At 41.0% G+C, this 21,000-nt stretch overlaps 1 protein-coding gene across 1 annotated transcript; it reads right to left on the bottom strand.

The window, feature by feature from the left end:
- Window positions 1-2,656: 2,656 nt before the first annotated feature.
- LOC102062779 (p53 apoptosis effector related to PMP-22) lies at window positions 2,657-19,007 on the bottom strand. Its single transcript, XM_005489230.3, has 3 exons — window positions 18,519-19,007; window positions 4,796-4,939; window positions 2,657-4,551 (listed from the first exon to the last, which is right to left on the bottom strand). The coding sequence occupies exons 1-3, from the start codon at window positions 18,727-18,729 to the stop codon at window positions 4,337-4,339; spliced, it is 570 nt and encodes a 189-aa protein (XP_005489287.1). The 5' UTR covers window positions 18,730-19,007; the 3' UTR covers window positions 2,657-4,336.
- Window positions 19,008-21,000: the final 1,993 nt, after the last annotated feature.

Consider the following 21,000-nt stretch of genomic DNA (forward strand, 5'->3'; position numbering starts at 1 on the left):
AGTGAGGGAAAAGATAAAGGAAGACCCAACTAATTTCATCTCTCCCCATTATTTTCAGTCTTTTAAAACTCAGGTTGGAATTTCCAATATGATTCAGAAGGAACTCTTTGTTCAGATCACTATCCTTGTAACAAGGTGGTTTGAATCCCACTTTCTTACAGAGTGTGCAAATGGGCCAATCCCTTTTTCCTTCATCACAAGCTTGATTGTTTCGTTCTTTTCTTAAATCTGTTTACCTTCAGAACACAGAGAAATCCACTGGATATAGAAATGTGTGAGGAAGTGTTCCAAGAGATTGAATTACAAGAAGTAATAACTGTCACACAACTGAGATATGTCAAAAGGAAAAATTAATCTTTTTCATGTGACCATGTTGTGCATCTAACAAAATGTGATTTAATTATGATCCAAATTATGCTAATCTTACACACATTGAATTGTCCTTTATTTTTGAAATGATATGTCAGCTGTAACTGTTCTTTCTTATCTTATATGTACCAGTGTCCTATTCCAGAAGTAAACAGAGCTGCTGAATGGAGCATGCATTAGAGATATCAGTGATTCAGAACACATAAAATAAAGGGCTTGAACTTCAACAATGAAATGTCACACTCAAGAAAACAAATTAATGTTTTGCAAGTGATGTCAATGGGGTCAAAACTTCAGTCTTGTCAGTAGTTCATACAACAAAATATGCACAACGAATACAACTGCAAACTAGATTGCATTTGAATTATTGATTAAGCAGGATGTATTTTAAGACCAAGTGGCAGGTGCCTGAGAAATGTAAAGTGAAATATGGACATATTTGCAGAGAAAATTGAAAAGACTACAATGTTCAAGCTCTGGCAGAAACACCAGAAATTAAATTGAAGATATTAACTTACCAGCAGGAAGTTCTCATTATTTTTGTTTCAGTTTGTACCTGTAGGGCTGCTTGACATTCCGCTTGTTTTCAACACAATTTCTTCATTGCTTTTCAGTGGTGAAGTTGAATTAGATAAAACATGTTTGTTGGAGGATGTTTCCCTAATTCTTAATTTGACAAGAATAGAAGCAATGCCTTTGGCAGTCATCTTTATTTCTGTTGTTGTAGCACACCTAATGTTCCCAAAAGCTTCAGACATCTGTTCTTCCCTGCTCTTTCTTTAGCATTGCCATTGGGCACAATGAAACTTTAAGTCCTTTATTGTGCTGCTCTTAGTGTTTCAGTGTCCTTTTCTCTTACAGACAAAACTTGGATCAAGAAACCTGGCTAACAGAGGTGAAGAACTAAGGAGATGTCTTCTCTTCCTCTAACTTCTCCTTTGTTTGAAAATCCAAGCTTTCTGATTGTGATTTAGCTCAAATCAATCTGACAATTTCCTTAGTTAACACTGCACTTGACCTCAAATTTAACAATTTAGTTCAAAATCTAGCAGTTGATATTTAGTTAATAATCTAAACTGAGGGACGTTGTTGGCTCCTGGATTCAGCTTCTATTTCTGTCAGAACCAATTATATTTTGTGTGCTGTTTTTGCCATGCACCCCTGTTGCAGAAGGCACAGGAAACAACACTGGCATGTTGTAAAACAGTTTTACCCTTCTCAGTTTTTCTGCTGCAGGGTTTAGGATGTGTTTTTCTAGGAATCTGTGTTGAACTGGCCTGGCATGACTGCAAGCAAGCTACCCTAAAGGCAGGATTTCATTTGACTACTAATACCTGTGATACTTGTGCTTGTTGGATACCCACCCACCCATGCACCTTGTTCTTTAAGGGAAAGCCTTTCCAGGGAGGGCCTGGGGCAAGGAACCAGGCTACAGTCCCTGGTGCTGTGCTGGGGTTGGCAAGTTGCTTCATTCCTCCTCTCTCCCAGGAATGCAAAGTGGCAGTGGGAAATGGGGACTGGGGCTGTGTCCCACAGAGTCACCAGTCTTGTCACTGCTCAGACACCTTTAGGGAGGAGGAGAAAGAGGAAAAGGGAAGAGAGGAGATGATGAAACTGCCAAGATCAGCAAGGGAGAGGAGAGAGGAAGGGGGATGATCACTGGTGATTTTCTTTGCTTTTAGTTATGCTCTGCTGTCTCATCAAGGTTGGAGTCACACTCCTAAGCCTTGTTTTGTGCACCTTTCCCCTCCTCCAGGCATCAGTGTCCAGCTAATGCAAAAGAAACTGTAAACACAAACGGTGGTTGCTCAAGCTCTCTTTAGCTTCCTCAGGGGATTGCCACATCTGGTGGAGCAAAAGCCTTGAGCAGGCCCATGCTGCTTTCCTACTCGGTGAACTCGAGTGCATTACCATCTGTAGCACATCATGGCACAGAATCACCTGTGTGGCACTCAGCCCCATGAGCCCACAAGCAAACAGAGCAGTCCACAAGTGTCCACTGGTCTCTCTCCCAACAAGGCCTTGGGAGACAGCCAGCATGGGACTGAAGAATAACACAAGCTGTAATTGTGATGCTGGATATCAAGTTTCAGTCAGCATACTCAGGTACTCCCAGGTGGTGCCTGAGAAGAGGAGGTTTTGGAGGCTTCCACAGTTCCCTACTCTCAGCAGAGAACAAAAGTTAAGACTAATTTTTGAAATAATACATAGATATCATCTTTTATTAGGTGTAATAAGCATAATGAAAATATTTATTATAAGTTTTTTCTCCTGAATGGATAATATTACACAAAGAATTATGAGTCATTTTATACTAATTGTGTTCTCAACTGTATTTCACTTTGATTTTCTTCCAGCTAGGAAATATTTTTTAAGAGTATTTACATGTTCTTGCCGAATTATTCCTTGTTGCATATATTCTTCCATTGTTTATACTCTACACATCTCTCAATCTTATTGATCAAGGTTAGGAGACACTCCATAAAAGTGAATGGAGTTAACTGCTTAAAAAAACCCAAACAAACAAAAAACTCCAAACAACCCAGGTGAAGCCCTGTTTCTTTATTAATTTTAGCTACCAAAAATGTTTAACTGAAAAATTTTCCACCTCTAATTTGTTGAAACAAAGAACACTTGGCAGGGCTTTTCATAGTACACAAAATTACAAAATTGCAGATGTGTTATAAGCTAATAAACCTCAGTAGTTAAGGATCTAGATGAGACTCCTTTCCCACATCACATTATTATCCCTTTTTTCACTTAAGAGAATGAATTGAATGTTAAAAAGTTAGGTTTAACAAGACAGAAACCAGCAGAGTCTTGAGTATACTTCATTGCTTGCAGTATATTGAGGCTTGAGGCACTGTGGAGTATAGGATGCTGGAAGATGCTTTATGATGTGATTTTCTCTGTGAGATCTTTGGTATTAGTTGGTAAGGGATGTTTATGCATTTTACCGTTACATATGAAAGTATACACTTTCCATTTTTAAAATACTTAAGAACAGCACATGAACAAAAAAGGAGCCTTTTAGCAACTGTATGATACTTACACTCACACTGCTTCAGCTCAACTCCTGAGGTGCAGGGACATCATACCTGACCTTTCTACACTGGATAAAAAAGCTGGGCCAGTATAGCAGAGCATTTTAAAGTCATAGGTTTTGATACAGAAGCAAAAAAATGTCAAGACACCCAAGAAGAAAGCCAGACCAGGAGCTTTATCAAACCAGGTCTGCAGGTTTCAGGGGTGGCTTGAAATCCCTTCTGCCTCTGCCCACTCTGTACTGGCACCAGCAATGGCACAACAGGATTCTTAAGGCTTTGCTGGTGTTTCTTGCTTACTCTTGCAAATATTTAGAAATAAATACATTCCACATGAATGAGGAAAAGTCAAGATGCTGGCTCTGGTAGGGAGCTTTAATCCCTTCTTTACTCTGTCCTTATCTCTGGCTTAAGTGAATGAATGAAAAATAGAAGCAAAGCTATGAAGTGCTGGCTGACTAATTTATTATTTGGCAGTCAGTGGGTAAATGTATTTGACTTTTTGAAAATTGTGCAAAATCTTCAGGTTAAAGATGATACATACAAAATGGGGTTTTTCTGAGTTTCTTTCCTTCAGGAGGATGATACATGTTTTTTTATTTATTGCCAGTTTAATAAGTTTATCTGAATCTAATTACAATTGTGAAGGTATTTAAAATGCAATGGAATCCACATAAATTCCACTCATGGGAATGAATGAGGAAAACCAAGGGGTTTTAACATTTGTGCTTTATCTGACCAACCCACATCAGATCTGAAGGTCCAAAACAGAGAAGATAACTTTACTGCAGATGCCAGTGCCGTATTTCTACAAACATTAGAAAAGTTTCCAGCCTTTTCTACTAACATCTGATGACAATATTCTGAAAAACGTAGCTAGTCTGTCAGGTATCTGTGGAATATGAACACATTTTTCCTGGTGCTTATGGGGAAGAGTAAAAATACGTGGGCTTGACATTACCCAGGATCTGATCTTCATAGTTAGGAAGGCAGCAGAAGAAGAATCCCAAGCATATTTCCATAATGGCGGTGGTCCAGCCAAAGCCGTAGGCCCAGCTGAACATATTGACTCCTGTCATCTCAATTTCAGATGAGAACTTTACTGGGTAAATGACCAGGCCCATGATGGAGAACACAGCTGAAGAAACAGGAGAAAACAAAAAAATGTTTAACACCCAGCACCACAGCCATCCTCCATCCTGTAGCTAAACCCATCCATGTTTTGAAGGATCTGAAAATCGATTCAGTGCCATGAGAGACTTTGATTTTTCAGAGAGCTCGACTGCACACAGGCAGAGACTTGGGTATCTAATCTGAGGAAAATATCAGTTCTGGAATGGATATATCTGCACAGCTAAACTTGACTCCACGTGCTGCCTTACCAGCCACGAACAGCAAGCCTCCGATGCCACGGATGAAGTTGAACCGAAGCGTGTCGATTGCAAACGCTATGATGGCCAGTGCAAAACAGATGACCAGAAGTAGAAAGCCAACCAGGTATGTGGCAGCAGCGGCTCTTCCCCAGGCTGAAATCAGAAGGAAGATACATTAGAAAGGAACAAAAACAAAGGCTGGTTTTCTCTGGTTAGTAAGTAAAGGTTAATTTTAAAACCTGTGAAAAGTGGATCATCTCCCAAGAAAGAAAGCATGGGGGCTTTCTCTCCTCTTGTAGGTGTGCATTTCAGTTCCACAAGAAATCATGCGCTAAGTGCAGAATGCATAAAATTCCAGATTGGTCTTCTCATGCAGAATGAAATGGGGGCTTGGATGCAAGCTTACTGTTTATTTTTAACAATTAAGAGAGAAATGGCTTTAAAGGTATAAAACTGGACACTGTCCTTCAATAGCAAATATTACCTCAGTAGATGCCATAAAACCAGCTTCCTCTACTACAGACAAGGAGAATTTAACTGTCCCTGGAACTAATAAAATCTTCCTTCAAAACAAAGTGTTTATAAAAGCACAACCAATCTGGCAAACTTAAAGGTATGGAAATAGCCCATAAATGTCAGAATTCAGTGATTTCTGTCTTTCGGCCTTAGTTTAGGTCTGTGTCCTAAATGGAGCTAAGGATTTGGAATCTGTTTTGTAGGGAAATTGGATCTCTGATTTTGGTCCAAATTTAGAACCACTTAAATTCAAAAAGCTTATTCCGGATATTAATTCTTTCATTTTTAAATTATAAATTTTTATTTTATAACATGTAAAAGCAAAGCATATTGCATTGGCATAATACAACTGGAAAAATAATATTTATTTAACATTTCAAGACTTGAGGAGCAACTACTGCTCAAAGAGATCAAATTTTCTGGATGTAGAAAGCCACTCTGACACATTTTAAATTATGTATTAAATTGAGTAAGCAGTTAAAGTCTGCTATGCATCTACAGATTTCATCCCCTCATCTAAGCCACTATGTCTTTGTCAAGTGTTGGCTTCTAACCAAAAATATGCAACAGCAGTGCCAAAGAATTATCACAGCCCAAACAACCCTGACAATAATTACAACTCAACTTAAATGCAGTGCATGCTGTTCAGTAAAAGTTCCCTCTGAAACTGAGTAAGTAACCTATCAATTTGTTTGCTTTAAACATGGAAGTAATAAAATGCAAAGTGTCCTGTCTTTCCCTTGACCAGAGTCAGGTAAGCATGACAGCAAACGACCTGTCCCCAGTGAGTGACAGCTTGGTGTTCGATCTGTCTTTCCCAGGGCCCACACCACCACTACTATTAGGCAAGAAAAATGGATCAGGATTTTCCAGCTATCCTTTTCTACCCCTCAGTCCATCAAAACCAATTTCCCTTTTGTTTGCTTTTCAGCATTCTCCCTGCACTATGATTCCTACTCCGTTCTAGCTATCGCACTATATCTTCAGTTTTATTTCATCTCCATTATCTTTCTTATTCCACAAAGTTTCTGTCTGCTTGTAGGGCTTGTTTTCCCAGTAAACAGGCTGCTGCCTGAGAAGATTGAAAGGGAGAGCAATTGTGTTCTTACATCTCATTTTCTAGCCCACTCTTTTAGCTCAAACTCTTCTCTCTAGGAGTTTACAGGGGGCTCAGACGTAGAGTGTGCAGTGTGGAGACACAGGAGGGAGGACAGCACCTCAGGCAGAGCATCAGAAGAAAAAGTCAAGGAGAGGAATTTCTACACTGCTCAATATACCCCATTGAAGGTGTTCCTATTCCCAGTCTCTCTGTTACCCCTTTAAAACAGCAAAAAAAAGGGGCAGCTGGCATAAGAGATGTTTCTCAGCAATGGTGACCTCACTGCTCTTGGATACAAGGGTTCTGGATACTTCCGGTAAAAAGGTGAAATTATAAGAACGTCTAGAACTTCTTAGGTGCACAATTGCTTGTGGTCCAGGCAGAGGAGCAGACTCAGAGCACAGCTGCCTGCCCAGCAAGTTCTGAGACACCAGGAGTCCTGGGGGTTCCATCTCCCCTGCTGCCAAAGCTCAGCCCTGCTTCCCAGGAGCAGCTGACAGCAGAGCACCAAGCCCTGGGGTGGGAGCAGCACCTGGGCTGGGGGCTCAGGGGGCTGTGCCTGGTGGCTGCAGACATGTGGGGTGGCACCTTGCCCATGCCAGCAGCTCCCTCCCTCCAGGCTCAGCCAGGTGTTTTTCCTGAAGTAGTGTTCCAAATGCTGTGACTGTATGGAAGCAGATTGAGCGCACGCCCAGCCCGCTGGGCACTGCCCATGTGGCAAGAAGAGACATGCTTGTTGCAGGATGCCTTCACCATTTGGAGGCATTGCTCAATCACCTGACAGCCAATTTTCTGGCTCCCAGTTCTACAAAAGAGGAAAAAGCCCTTCAGAGTTGGAAGAAAAACAGCACACAGCTCCAAGACAGTAGAGTGCATGAAGAGTGAGTCTCTACAGGTTTTTTTTGAAGAAAAATATTCTGAGTTCATCTGCCCTTTGCAAAAAGCAGCAGCTATCATTACTCTAAGACCACAGTGTGCAATCATCTTACCTTTCTAGAGTTAAAGGTAACAAAGGCTTTGTGCAGCAATAATTGCAATTGTTTATGTATTTCAGATGCTTATTTTATCTTGTGCCAGACAGGAGTACTAGAGTAGTTTAGTTCTTTACAAATACAACCAAGACTTAAAATTTCTTAAAAATGTCAGAATTAGAAGAATTAAATTGGTCAAAATAGACTGACAAGCAAGTGGCTAATTTAGTCCCAAATATTTTCCAATCTTTCAATGTTTTGGGGGGTTTTGTCTTTAATATTGAGTAAAAATATAAATAAATTGTTCTATCTGCAAAGCTTCTTCTTAAAATGTGAACTCCAGGCCAAGGAATCCTCACAGGTGCAACAACAATTCAGTGTATTCTTGGCCTGTAAAGTGAGGGCAGTTAAAAGTGAAAAGGGCCCAGTCTACCTGTCACCAAATCAAAAACTGAAACAGAGGGAGCAGCAAATTACAGGATTTCAAATTGAGTTTGTAAAAATATTTAGCAGTTTTTGAGATCTATTTTCTCAGCCCCAAAAATGGTGGTGATTTTTGGCTGTTTAAGAGTTAAAATGTGCTTGTGAGATAAGAAACATGTTTATACAAAAGTGTCTTTGAATACCAGCAGCATCCTGTAACACTTTGGTGCCAGTCCCATTTCTCCCTTTTTCAGTTCCTCCATCAGCTGAAAGAACACCAATGAACACTCTGAAAGGGTTTGTGGGCAGGTACACACCAGCCACTCTTCAAAACTCCTTCTAACTGGCAATTTTCTGAGCAAATTGGTCTTAAACAAGACATTGCTACCCCAAACAGGCAAGAAGAACACATGTCCTCACACCTGTCTCAAGTGAGCGAGGACGGTGCTTGTGATAGCAGAGCTTTGTATGTCACTCAGCAGTGATTTGTGGGAGTCTGTCTGTCCAAAGTGAATACAGTAACATGTGACCACTGGAAAATGGAAGTAAGTGACTGACTTCTATAACTCCTTGCTTTGTGAGAAGACCCCTGAGCTAATTTAGAGACCAGAAACAGCCCTCCATGCCAGGACAGAGCTCATGATGTCTTATGAGCTACATAATTAGCTGAGACAGAATTCAATAATAACACAGATTTATTACTCTGCTATTAAAGCTAACTCAGTTTGGAGGCAGCATGACTACCTCTTGTATTGCACCATATAAACACATTTTGATTATCCTATATCTGGCTGCAGCCATAGGGAAGCTGATGGACTTAATTAGACATCCAGGACTAAGAATATCTCCAGTTTCCTGCCTTCCTGATTTTAGTCCCTCACACATTTTAGTTTATGAAAGTGTAAACACTGTCGGTGCTTCACACAAAAAGAAACAAACTTTCTTGCTCAGCAGTAAGTTGAGCCAAAACTTTGAACCAGCTAACCTAGTATTTCCTTAGCCTGTCATATTTATGCTCCAAAAGCTCCATGCCTCAAAAAAAGGACTGTTGTGTCTTGAAAATAGCATATAAGCTTTACTTCCTCCATGACAAATACAAATGCCCAAGTTACAGATGTATGTGTTTCAAAACATGGGAAAACACTCACAATAACATTCTCATGTTTTTCTTGAGCTGGTACTCCACACCACATAAACTGCTGAGTTTCTCCTTGGGTGATATTTTCTGAAAGCAACCCCAGAGAGTTCAGAAGTACCGCTCCTTGTATGATCAATAAGAACATACTTCTCCTAATTTTCCTCTTGGCTTGAAGCTAAATACACAATAGCATTGGAAAGAAAAACAAGTATTTATTGTCACAGACACCAGCAATTATCTAAAGGTTCTTGCTGACTGATCATTTTCACACTGCAGTGAATTGTGCAGCAATTTGAGGAAGGGTAGCTTTAATTCACAAGAACCAGGGAGGGGTGAAAGAAAATGTAACAGACATTTTGCTCTATTATCTTTCATAACACCGAGGGAAAGAAACATAAACCCTGCAGTCCTAGCTGCAGTCTTGCAAAGCAACTCTTAGGAGAACTAAAATCTGCAGTGGTAGCAATTCATCTCTGTGTCGTACGTAAGGAGGATATTTCTAGGCTGAGTTTGCAGAGCCCAACCTGTTTAACATCTCTCTGATTAAAGGGAAAGAGTATTATTTTGGAAACAAAGCTGAACTCACTTGAGTTTCTCAACCTGGCGTTCTTTGTCAGGGTGTGGCGAGCACTGCAGAGCACATGGTTCTCTTTGAAAAGGAACTGCTTTGGCCAGGTTCTACCCATTTCCCTTTGGCTTCCTCTCCTCAAGAAAGTTTCCATGTGAAAAGTGCGCATGTTTGCAGCAGAACTCATGTTCCCTTAGCATGACTCTTAAGGTGGTCCATCAAACCCATCAACCCACACCTCTACCAGCCAAAGCTGCTGGTGTACATGCACGTCACTATCATCAGGACTCTGGCTTTCCTGTGTTACCTGTGCAACAGGACACAGTGCAAAATCCTGTCTTCTGGAAATACTGACTCTGTAACATGCCAGCTGTGGGGAATTTCTGTGCTCTTTCTGGAAACAAATGCATGCCATAACCTCTGCAATTGTTTGCTGATCATATGAGTTGGCATTGCAATACCGGTGTGCATGTGTTTGTATTCAGCCAAGATAAATCAGAAACCATCAGCTTCTTTTGAATAAACTGCATGTGCAGACTGAAAGCCATTGACTGAAAATTATTTCAAAGGAAGTTTGTACAACTGAGAAGAAGATCACATATTAGTCATAGATAATTTATGAACAGAATAAAAGGAGGAAAATAATATCAAAGGTATGATTACATATGTACTATTTTCTGAGTTTCTCTCTTCATTGCATCTGGATCTTCATTCACAGAACTTCACTCTCTGTATATCTTTCATATGGGTAGTCAATACTGGAGGATTTTTTTGGTTGAAATTTATATCTTTTGCAATGGAATACAGTATTTTTAGTCTTTCTGTATGACATCTTCTTTGGTAACTCTGTTCTTTTCCCCCTAGAATTACATTATTAGAATTCATCAGCTGTTAATATGGATTTCTCTTTTAATAACAGAGTATTATCTCATGAAAGTCATTTTTGTGTAAGCCAGAACCAGCTTTTATCTTGCCACTATTTAAAAGACAACCATGGAAAAAGAATGACCTATTTAGGTTCACATTAGGATAATGTCATGGCCAAAGTTTCTCAAGGACTAGTAACAGGTCCCATATAAATGAGAAAGGATTAGGACACTAGGACAATTACCCCATAATAACAATTTTAGATGACTACATTAAGGAAAAGAACCTTTATGAGTGGTTCTTCTATCAGTAAAACATAGTATACATTAGCAGAAGGTAGTGTTTTGTCCATAGCTGTATGATAAAATGATAGCTCAGTGTGGCTTGCTGGGCTTTACCTCCTTTAAAGGAAAAACCTATTAATTCCTCACCCCTGACTTCACCCACAAACAAACACAGGCAAAACCTTTATGTAATCTGCAACCCTCCTTTCTTACTGAGGCAAGCAATTAAACTTAGAAGCAATTCTGAGTTGAATTTGAGGGGAGGAGCAGTTACGTCTTGAGGGAGTGGTTCAAATTCATCTCATCATAAGCTCAGGCGTGTACAGGCTTGACTTAGAAGCTGCCTTCTGCAAATCCTGCATTAATGAGGGCTGCTCCCTGATGCCTGCTTAGTGCTGGGAAAGCAGAAAGGGCAGAAGGGGTAGAGCCATCATCAAAGGGAGCACCAAGGGAGTAAGTTAGATATTAAATATAATGCACAGACACTGCCTCGAAATTAAAGGTTTGTTCACAAGAGAGTCAGGGAGTACCTCTATCTCACATTCTCTTCAGAAGCAGTTGCACACACTGGGAAAATCTCAGGATTAAAGCTCAGCCTCATACACTTTATTGCTATAACATTTTTTGCTCCTATTTTTTTCCTATTTATTTTTAAGTAAAGCAGGATTACTTATACTTGGATGTGTACATGGTGTTTGGGAGGGTCAGGTAAATAAAATAGGTAAGGTATTGATTAATCGGTTCATTTACATAAGCTTAATTAATGAGAATAGCAAGATGTACCTGCTCCCTAATTACCCCTGAGTGGGTTGAAATATTTAATGTGAATTAAACAGCATCGATTTCCATGATAATACAGGCTATGAACTAGGACTTTTAATCAAAACGGTAGAGTGGAACCTTTTTTAAAAAAGTTCTTTTCAAGTTTTATATTCCCAAAGTCATTTGGGACTAATGAACACTGAATTTACATCTTATTTCCATGTGCACCAAGAATTGTTGTCACTCTTGATCTGCAGTTTTCATGCTGTGAACAAACTTTGTTCTGAAACCTTAATGAAAATCACCTTTTGCACTAGGGAATTCCCCACCAACAGACAGCAGCTGTGAACCCAGATCTGATTTTCTGATAGAAGCAAAATTTTACTATTTGCAAAATAAAACCCTCAGAATATAGGCAGAAGTCATGCTTTGTACTCATAAAAATATATTGAATTTATTTACTCTTCTTGTTAATGAAACAGCTTTTACAATGCATCCTGAAAATCTCTGTCCCTTTGTGCTTTCTGCTCATGAGGTTGTTAAATGAACTGCACAGAGACTTCCTATTTTTCTGGGGCCTGATTTGGGCACAGCACGCATATGTCAGCACAGTAGGTGACATTAGATGTACTCAGTTTCAGATTAGTAATTCAGCAGGACTGAAGTGTTATTTAGTACTAGCAGAAGGAAGCCAGATACCTCTGGAACACAGGCTAGTGTCAGCACTCCACCAGCTACTTTGAGTTCCTGGGAATTTTTGAGCAATGAGTTATTTTGTAATGGTACTTGATGAAGAAGAAACATGGCATTACAATGCTCACTGAGTCAGTGTGGTTGAAGTGTCTCAGAACAGCACAAGCTGCCAGTAAAAAGTGATACAGAAACCTGAAAGAATGTTCCGAGAGTTTTGTTTCTTTTGCTGTATAACACCTTCTCACTTAAGTAATATGTTTAAACCTACACTGGAATATGAAATGCATCTTGCAGCCCTTATCACTGCTCAGACTATGGAGATGTTGTTACGGAAATGCTGTATTAGACTGCCTCAGTAAACTAGAGGAACAGATGAGGTGAAGAGGATTGAGAGTTTGGCCACAAGTTTCCACGTGCTGTCAGCAGAAATGCCTCCTATGTAAGTGACTGGAATCCTCTCTTCAGGATTTCAGGGCCTGAAAAGGCAAAGTGTTGAGAATCTCCTCAAAATCCTCAGCACCAGCAGTTCATATCTCCTGATGGGCAGATGAGAATGTTCCACATGACTGCTATTTTTCCACACAATCTAACCGTAATTATTAAGGGAAGGCTGGATAACAAACAGTGGGATTACATGTGCAATTGCTCTCTGGAGTGTTAATTGCTCAAGAGCATTACTCTTATTTAGAAACTAATCTGATTACATGAATCTGCCACAGAAATTATAAAAGTACAAACTCTAAAACTACAAGGGAAAGTAGACAAGAAATTGCAGATAAGGAATAAAAATTTTCATGGTAATTAAATGCTCTGGCCTTGATTCCCTTCTCTTATACCTGTTCAGAAACGATGGAGTGTCTTCAATAAACTGGGGAAAAATCAAATGTTTTCTTTCCTTCTTGCATCATTCCTTACAAACACTGTTGTGATTTTTTTCATTAGCTATATGTTTAAAACTGTATTTTTTTCTCATTCTAAGCTTTGAATAATTATTGACTATTCTACATTATTCAGTAACTAATCTTGTAATCTCATTTCTCACTGCTTAATACCAGGGAACGTTATACTTTAAGGAAAATGATGTCTTAGGAAATCATATGCTTCTCTACACACTGTAATTAAAACTACAGACAACCACTTTATATAAATATAACTATTTTATGCTACAATACAGCAGGAACAGCAGCAGCCTTTTGTTTTTATTTCACCCTGTGCCAAAGGAGTCGAGGTTTGCCCTTTAATCCAGGCCATGTACAGAGCAGAGCTGGGCTCCATCCTGGGCTCTCCCACAGGCTTCTTGATCTGCTCAGAAACCTCCCCAGCCTCTTTCCCAGCTGCAAAGACACTTTTGCAAAACAACATGGATGCTATCAAATTCTGAAAGCTGTTAAGTGCAGAACCTTGACTTCAGGAAAAATCTGCAGTAAAGGCCTGGTGACTTGAGCTGGTCCCTCCTTCAAAAGCACAGCTACTTGTTTACTTCATTTCTGTTTTGATGTACAGACACCCTCAGATACCAGAGAGACACTGAGACATCTTGTTTGTCCTCCATCTGCTGTATCCCATCCTGTCCCTCCGAAAATATCCCCATGTCACTCTGCTCAGGGTGCTTGCTTTATCTTGGGGCAAGTAAGAATTTCCCCATGCTGGGATTAGGTGCTGGCTGTCGGATGTGATGGGAATGTGGGGGAAGGAGAAAGTTTTAAGCAGGTAGTGTGGCAGTGGCAAAACTTGTTGCCTGGTCTGTCCTGTGCCCCGGGTGTAAGGAGCCACTGCTCTGATGGAGAAGGTCATTTCCCAAAGGGAGAGCTGTGTGGCCAGCAGGGCAAGGCCAGTGGCAGGTGTAGTACCAAGAGACAGACTTTGGAAACTGATCCCAGCTACACCATGTAATCCTGCTGTTGTATCACTACTTGGACATTTTTAGTAAGTGATTTCCATTTTGTTCTTTCTCCAGGATAATAAATGGTGCTTCACTGTAGCAAAAGATTCCATGGAAACAAAGCTTGGTATCAGCAAAATGGGGGGAGAAATCTACTCATCAATGGGGATGCAGAATATTTCTTTTCTCAAAAGGATATTACTTTTGCAACATTTCCTTCTTTCACTTATCCTGTAGCCATACTCATCTGCTGTCATATTTGAAGTAGATTTTGTTCATTATAATCACCCTATACTAGCTTTCTTATCTTGTAATATTGCATTCATACTCATAGACCAAAATAGAACTGGATATCTAGAACATAGTTGCCCATTATTTGCCTGGAAGACAAGCTGCACAAAGGGGTCCCTTCCAGATGGCAAAAGCATTCATCCCTCCACTAATCTCCACAGCTACAAACCCCTCCACACATCCCAGGAGAAATCTATAATAGAATATTATGCTGTGAAAATAACTGAAGATGTGGATTTCACTTGCCATATGGAAATGCCTTTTCCTGATTTTTTTTTCCCAAGATCTCTGTTTGCACTACACAAATAAGATGACCTCATCAACATACACTTTAAAATTTCAGTTGTTCTGATGGCAGCGTCTGCAAATGGAAGAACGGCAAGGCTGGATGGAAGATAAGGAGGGACAAGTGGAGTCACAAGTTTTTCACCCTTTGTGCATCACATTCAGACAGTTATAAATAAATATAATATATATATATATATTATTATATTTATATATATAATATAATAATAAATATGTAATAAATAAAATCAGTTATTTATATAATAAATAAAATCAGTTATTTCTCCCCACGTTATTTATCTTTATTATGTATTTACCTACACATGTTTAAACATCTTCAAAGCCTGCAGTGGAATAAATTACATAATGAAGAAATGTCTCAGGTCTGCAAGACACACCTTGTTCGAGACAGGTAATACAGGCAAAGAACAAGAAAAACAAAGGAGTGCTGTGCCAGCATCATGATGGGGTTTAACCTGTGTATTTTCTTTGTAAGATCATCCATGTCCACAGAGGTACATTCCATATTGCTCATTATCTATCTAAAAAGTCCTAATCTCTCTTTGTATGTGTTCAAGCATGTCATCAGCTTGAGCCCTTTGTTTTTTCAAGTGCAAGAACAATGAAGCACAAGAGCAATGAATCTCTCAGTCTCTCATCCTAAATTTCCTGCATTTTGAGTAAGTGTCTAATGCACTGGATATTTTCTCCTAGAAAGTTTTATTTATTTGAACTAAATGTGCTTGAAAAGCAATAGTCTTTGATAAAGTCTACATGAGTGTCACATGTTTAAAGCAGATGATCTGAAGTCTTGGAGAAGATAACAGAGTGTATAAACTCTTCATATTCTCACTTTCCACAGAGCTCATAAACTTTGCAAAAGAGCACGGGTTAGCAGATGCTTTCACAAAAGGTAAGTCTACCAGTGGAGTTACTCCACTGCCTTTTCAAGAAAAAGGAAAAACAAAATTAAATCAAAACCTCTGAATTGCACTGATGCAGCCAATGAAATAGTCAACCTTCTTCTCTTCCAATATAATCAACCTCAGTGACATTGGGTTTTTGCCTTTCAACTGAATAAACATATCTTGAGCCAAACAACCGAGATTCAAGGGAAATTATAAACATTGCACGTGCAGAATTTGATTTGAATTTGCACATTATAATTAACAGCTTGCAAGGATGTTGCAATTACATCTAATTATGATAGGATGAAGATGACTGTAGTGGATTAAGATAACTACACTGTCCAAGTCATGTTGACAATATTTGCTGGCAGCTGCTGGGGTACACATACATACAATGTTTATCAGTGAAACCACCCCTGCAGGAGGGCCAAATTTCAGAACCTACCCAGCCAGTGGCAGATTAGGCAGGGAAGCTGAGAGTAAAGGTCAGAAGAAACAAGATGGAAACTGTGGAACAGAGGGGGAAAAAGAGATCTCATCTCAGGAATGCTGTAAAACATTTCTGTCCTTTAGGTTTACATCACATCTTTGTCTCTGTGCTCAGGAAGGCGTGTAATTACACTTTGTTCAACCAGCACTGTGTTTAGCTTGGCACAAAGTTAAATATCCCACAGAACATGATGCTGAATGCTTGTTTTCCACGACCTTTCAGGAGCACAGTATGTAAATTTAAACCCAGAATTACTAAAAGCCTCTATTTCATCACTAAGGCAGGTACAATCAGGCTCAATACAAGAAGACCTGCATGCTCACAAATGAGATGCTCTCATGGCCTGGTCTTTTGAGTGGAATCCAATATCAGCATCAGCCACCTCTGCCTCCATGAGAAAAAGTGGGAGTTACAAAAGAAAAATCCCAACCCTGCATTACTGAGCAAGGAAAAATAGAGAACAGGGTTGGATCTGAGCACATCCCACCTCTGTCAAGAAGGGGTCTAAGGGAAAGGCCTGGAAGAGATCAGGAAGGTGACATGAGTTTGCAGCCTTAGCAGTCAGGTCTACTTCTGGGTCAGGGATAACTCACCCCCTGAAGGGCAAGGTCTGCATTTTAATGGCATAATCTGGCAAAGGAGAAGCCTGGCAGCATAACCCACTCTTACCTGCCCTTTGCATACATTGCTTACATACAGCCTTCACATATTCTCCCACTGGCTAGGTGACTCCTGGATATGTGTGCCAGACATATCCAGGAAATTTTGTCCAGGAGGACTTTGAGGATTTGCTTAGTCTTCCTGGGTATTTAATCACCTTGAAGATTTCAGGTGATAGATGCATGCCTAATGAGGGCACAAACAGCATTTCTAATGCTTTCAGAAGAGTCAGTGGACTCTCCAATGTACCCACTGGATAATGTTCTGCATGTGTGTACCAAGTCCACAGTGTGTACCAAGTCCAAGTGTAAAAAGTGCTGGATTTGCTGTGGATGTGATTCATGGCAACTCCAGACACTGCAGGACAGTCCACAGAGAGGATGACCTCCCTGATTTGTCTGTAGATGCTGTCCAGTTTCCAGGGAAACTGTGCATACAGCTGCAGAATTTAAAGCTATCAGAGTGAGGCAGGATGAGGAAAGAAGTGAAACGCCAAACACCTATCTTAGTCCTAGAAGTAAGGAGAAATTTCTCTTGTGTTATCAAGAGAAACAAGGTGAAACATCTCAGTGTTTTCTGTCCAGTTAAAGCTGGCATTCATAGCATTCTCCAGGGCCTAACTTGGAGATTCAGAGGAGGGCTCACTTTTCAGGAAACTTAGGAGGAAATTCAGGACTGAGAGCCCTCTACTAAGCATCATGTGCTTTCTCCTTCTCTCACATGCCATGTGGCAGAGGCCCATTTGCTGGTGTGTTTTACACCCAGCCACAGAGCTGATGCTGGAGCCCTGAGAGCAGGGCTGGATGGTGATGCTCGGAGGAGTTGGTCATGCCTGGAGCCCTACACTCACAGAGGCCTGCTGCAATTAACTCATTACGGCTGAATTTTGTGCATAGAAGGTAGAGTTTCATGACATACAATTTTGAAGTGCTGTAATAAAAGATCCCTGAGATTGCTTCAGCAAGAGATTTTACTCTTATTTTTAACAAGAAGAGCTGAGATTCTGAGCCCTAGAGAAAAGGTTCTTCCTTGTAATTTGAATGAGCATATATTTTAAGACCTCTTGAACTTCCATTCCAGTTCAAGCTAACAACCCTTCATTCATTATTACTTGTTTCAAACCATGGCCAATAGCAAATATACAGAAAGAAAAAAAGAAATATAAAAAAGAAACAGAGCACATCCAGAGTGACCCTTCTCTTGGGCTATTCTCCCACAGTTGTGGTTTACATCTTTTCAAGCTGAAGATTGCACCCAGGTCAACATGTTTAATAGCATGCTTCACCAAAACTTAGTATGAACACAAAATCCTTTCATCTTTTAAAGCTTTCTTTCATAATCACAAGGCAACTCTTTCACACGACCCACCTACCGGAGCAGTTTCAGGGCAGCATTCTGCAGCCTGACACTCCCTGGGAATATCTTGCTGCCATCTTACATTTTTACCTCCCTGTTTCTGGCACTCAGACCTGCTTGTCACACTAATGCCAGGCTTCCCCACACAGCTTGTTGTTTGGATGTTTGATCACTGGTAGCCGTTAAGTTTTGAGAAGCAGTGATTAGTGAGAAGAGTTACCAGGTTCTTCTGAGAGAGGAAAAAATCCTGTATTATTTTTTGCACCCGTACCATACCATGCGTGGGTTTTCATGTATTATGTAATGCGCTAGGCTCTTTTCTGCACAGGGGTGTGAGGACATTTTATTTCTTCACCTGGTTAGTCAAAAGCCTCGGTGTACTCAGCGACAGTCTCTATTGCCTGCGGCTTCATATATAAATGCCAGGTATTGGGTGATACATTTAGGAGACCTGTGGGAAGGTGACCTGGGGGATGTGACCCGGGGGATGTGACCCTCTGCTTCAGAGCCTGCTCCCCGCCACCCCTGTCGGCGCTTACCGTAGCCCATGAGGGACTCGCAGCTCCATTCCCCACCCTGGTCACCCCTCCTGCAGATCTGCCAGAGCGACGCTTGCAGCACGTAGGGCAGGGTCTGCGACTCCAGCCACCCCCAGCCCGCCAGAGCGATGATGCCGAAGATGACCCCGATGCCCAGGAGCAGGGGCAGGATCCATCTGCAGCGCGTGTAGTCCAGGCCGTACTTCACCATGGCTGGGGGCAGGCGCTGGCGGGACAAGGCCTCTCTGCCTCAGGCTGGGAGCGATGGCCGCCTCTGCTCAGCTCCTGGAAAGGCGCTGCCGGCACCTGAGAACGCCTGGGCAGATGTTGGGGAAAGGCTTTTCAGCCAGGACAGACACAGCAGAGAGGGAGGGAGGGAGGGATAGAGGGAGGGAAGGAGCTCCACCTAGATTCAGATGAGTAAGAGCTGCCACTGAGCAATAACCAGTTGAGCTGGGGAGAAGCTTCGAGGCTGGGTTTATCTGTGAGATCTTCTCTGCCCTGCTGACTAGGTAACGAATCAGGAGATGTTTACCCTCAGCATTTAACACTTTCCTTCCTGACATCCCCACCAGCTGCTGTGATTACACCTTTCCATCTTCTAAGGGATTTGCATTATGGCAGGAGAAAGCAGAGACGAGAGGGAACTGTTTGTACTACGTGGTGGAGGTTTCTGAGAGTTGCCACCTGGAGGCTGTGAGCCTTTCTAGGTCTCCATTTAAAAATAAAATAATACCTTATTTTTTTACCTTATTTATGAGCATTAAAGAAATTCCCATAGCTGTTATAAAGTTAAGGCAATAAAGAATGTCACTGTTGGCCCTTCCCCTTCTGGAGCATAGGTACAGAGGAACAGAAAACTATAGTATGATCTGGATATACCCTTATGGGAGAACAAAAGCTGAATTGTGATTTGACTGAGCCTCAACTGACAGACCCTCCAAGAGTGTGGATCTGGCTGTACAAGCACTGCCTGGGGCCTGTCAGAGCCTGTCTGCAGCTGCCGGGAGTGCGAGGCAGGGATGAGCCATCACCTCTCTGTGCCCTGGGAGGACACCCAGGCGAGTGCGGGGCAGAGCTTCCTGTGTGTCGGCTCAGAAGCGATATTGCCGTGCTCCCCGCACTCTCCCTTTGAACTAACACGTGCTACAGCCTGATATTTTGCTAGAGCCCAATTACATTTATGTCTGGAAGCAGCTGCAGCCCTTAATCAAAGCTGGTTTGTGTGAAACACAGTTAAGCCCAGAGGATGCAAAGTATCCTTTGCTCCCATGGTGAATTTTGTCAGGTAGGGCTGCATCCAAGTACTGACCTCGTTTGCTCAAAGGAATTTGTTATGGTATTGCTGCTCTCATGGTGCAATGTGACAGCTATGAACTGTTTGTGAATGGCACAGCACTTTTCTGAATTAATACTCATGAATCAATAATGGCCTAAATAAAGGAAATTAATAATTTACATTGCACTGATACACTGTGCCTGAAAGGGTATTGAGCTTAAACCAAACTGAAACATCCACACCAATGAGCTGCAGCACAGTGAAGCAGTAACTCCTTGAGGAATTAGATTTGAAGAAGTAAATTTGACACCATGCCTTATCTCTATCAGATACCTTATTTGCCTGCTGGTAGATTAGCAGTGGTGTCGCTGCCTTATCTCTCATTCTGGCCAGCTGAAGCATCCTGCCAGCAGCTTTCCTGTGGCACAGACAGTTCAATATCCCTGTGGCTGTGAGAGATCCATCAGGGGTATCCAACAGGCCTCTGGGAGAGCAGGAGATATTTTTACTGTTTTGACCATTGAATTTGAATGTTGCTGAAAGCTACAGCCAACTATGAAGACACCTCAGCTTCTGGTTTGAGGTGGAAATAAGGGACAATCTCATTGTTGTTTGTTTTTTTTTCCTGTAAAGTAAACTTTACAGAACAACCATTTCCATAGAATTGAATGTATCTTCCATTGTAGCCCACATTTGTGCTACCCACAGGTGCCAGCTAGGCACTTACTGAAGGATTTGTCATCAGTTTCCATTACAGCTCACCTGTGGATGGATGCATGCCGTCACAAATGTTAGCATTTGCAAGGTGATACCACAGAGAACATTATCATGTTGTGAAAGAAAGGTGAGTAGTGTTCAGTCACTACAAATGTGTCTGTGTCTTGCACACCTTTGTCACCCTTAAGCAACTCAGAATTACAAGCAATCTTCACATTCAGTTAAAGGGTAATTTGAGATATCTTGAACAGTAGAGAGGGACATACATCCAAAGGTAACAAAATTTTGTATCTATCTCACATAATTCTGATACTTTTATGGCAAACAGGGGAAAATAATTGGAAACTTTAAGTGAAATGATAACTAGCCTTCACCATGCTTCATCTTTTACAATGTATAAGCTGTGTTTACATGAAAGCAAATGCTTGTTCTCCTTCTCCATTATCTGTGGATAGAATCTCCTGGTTAACACCAACATCATCTGTC

This window comes from Zonotrichia albicollis, chromosome 3 (genome assembly GCF_047830755.1).
Source record: "Zonotrichia albicollis isolate bZonAlb1 chromosome 3, bZonAlb1.hap1, whole genome shotgun sequence".
Taxonomy (NCBI): domain Eukaryota; kingdom Metazoa; phylum Chordata; class Aves; order Passeriformes; family Passerellidae; genus Zonotrichia; species Zonotrichia albicollis.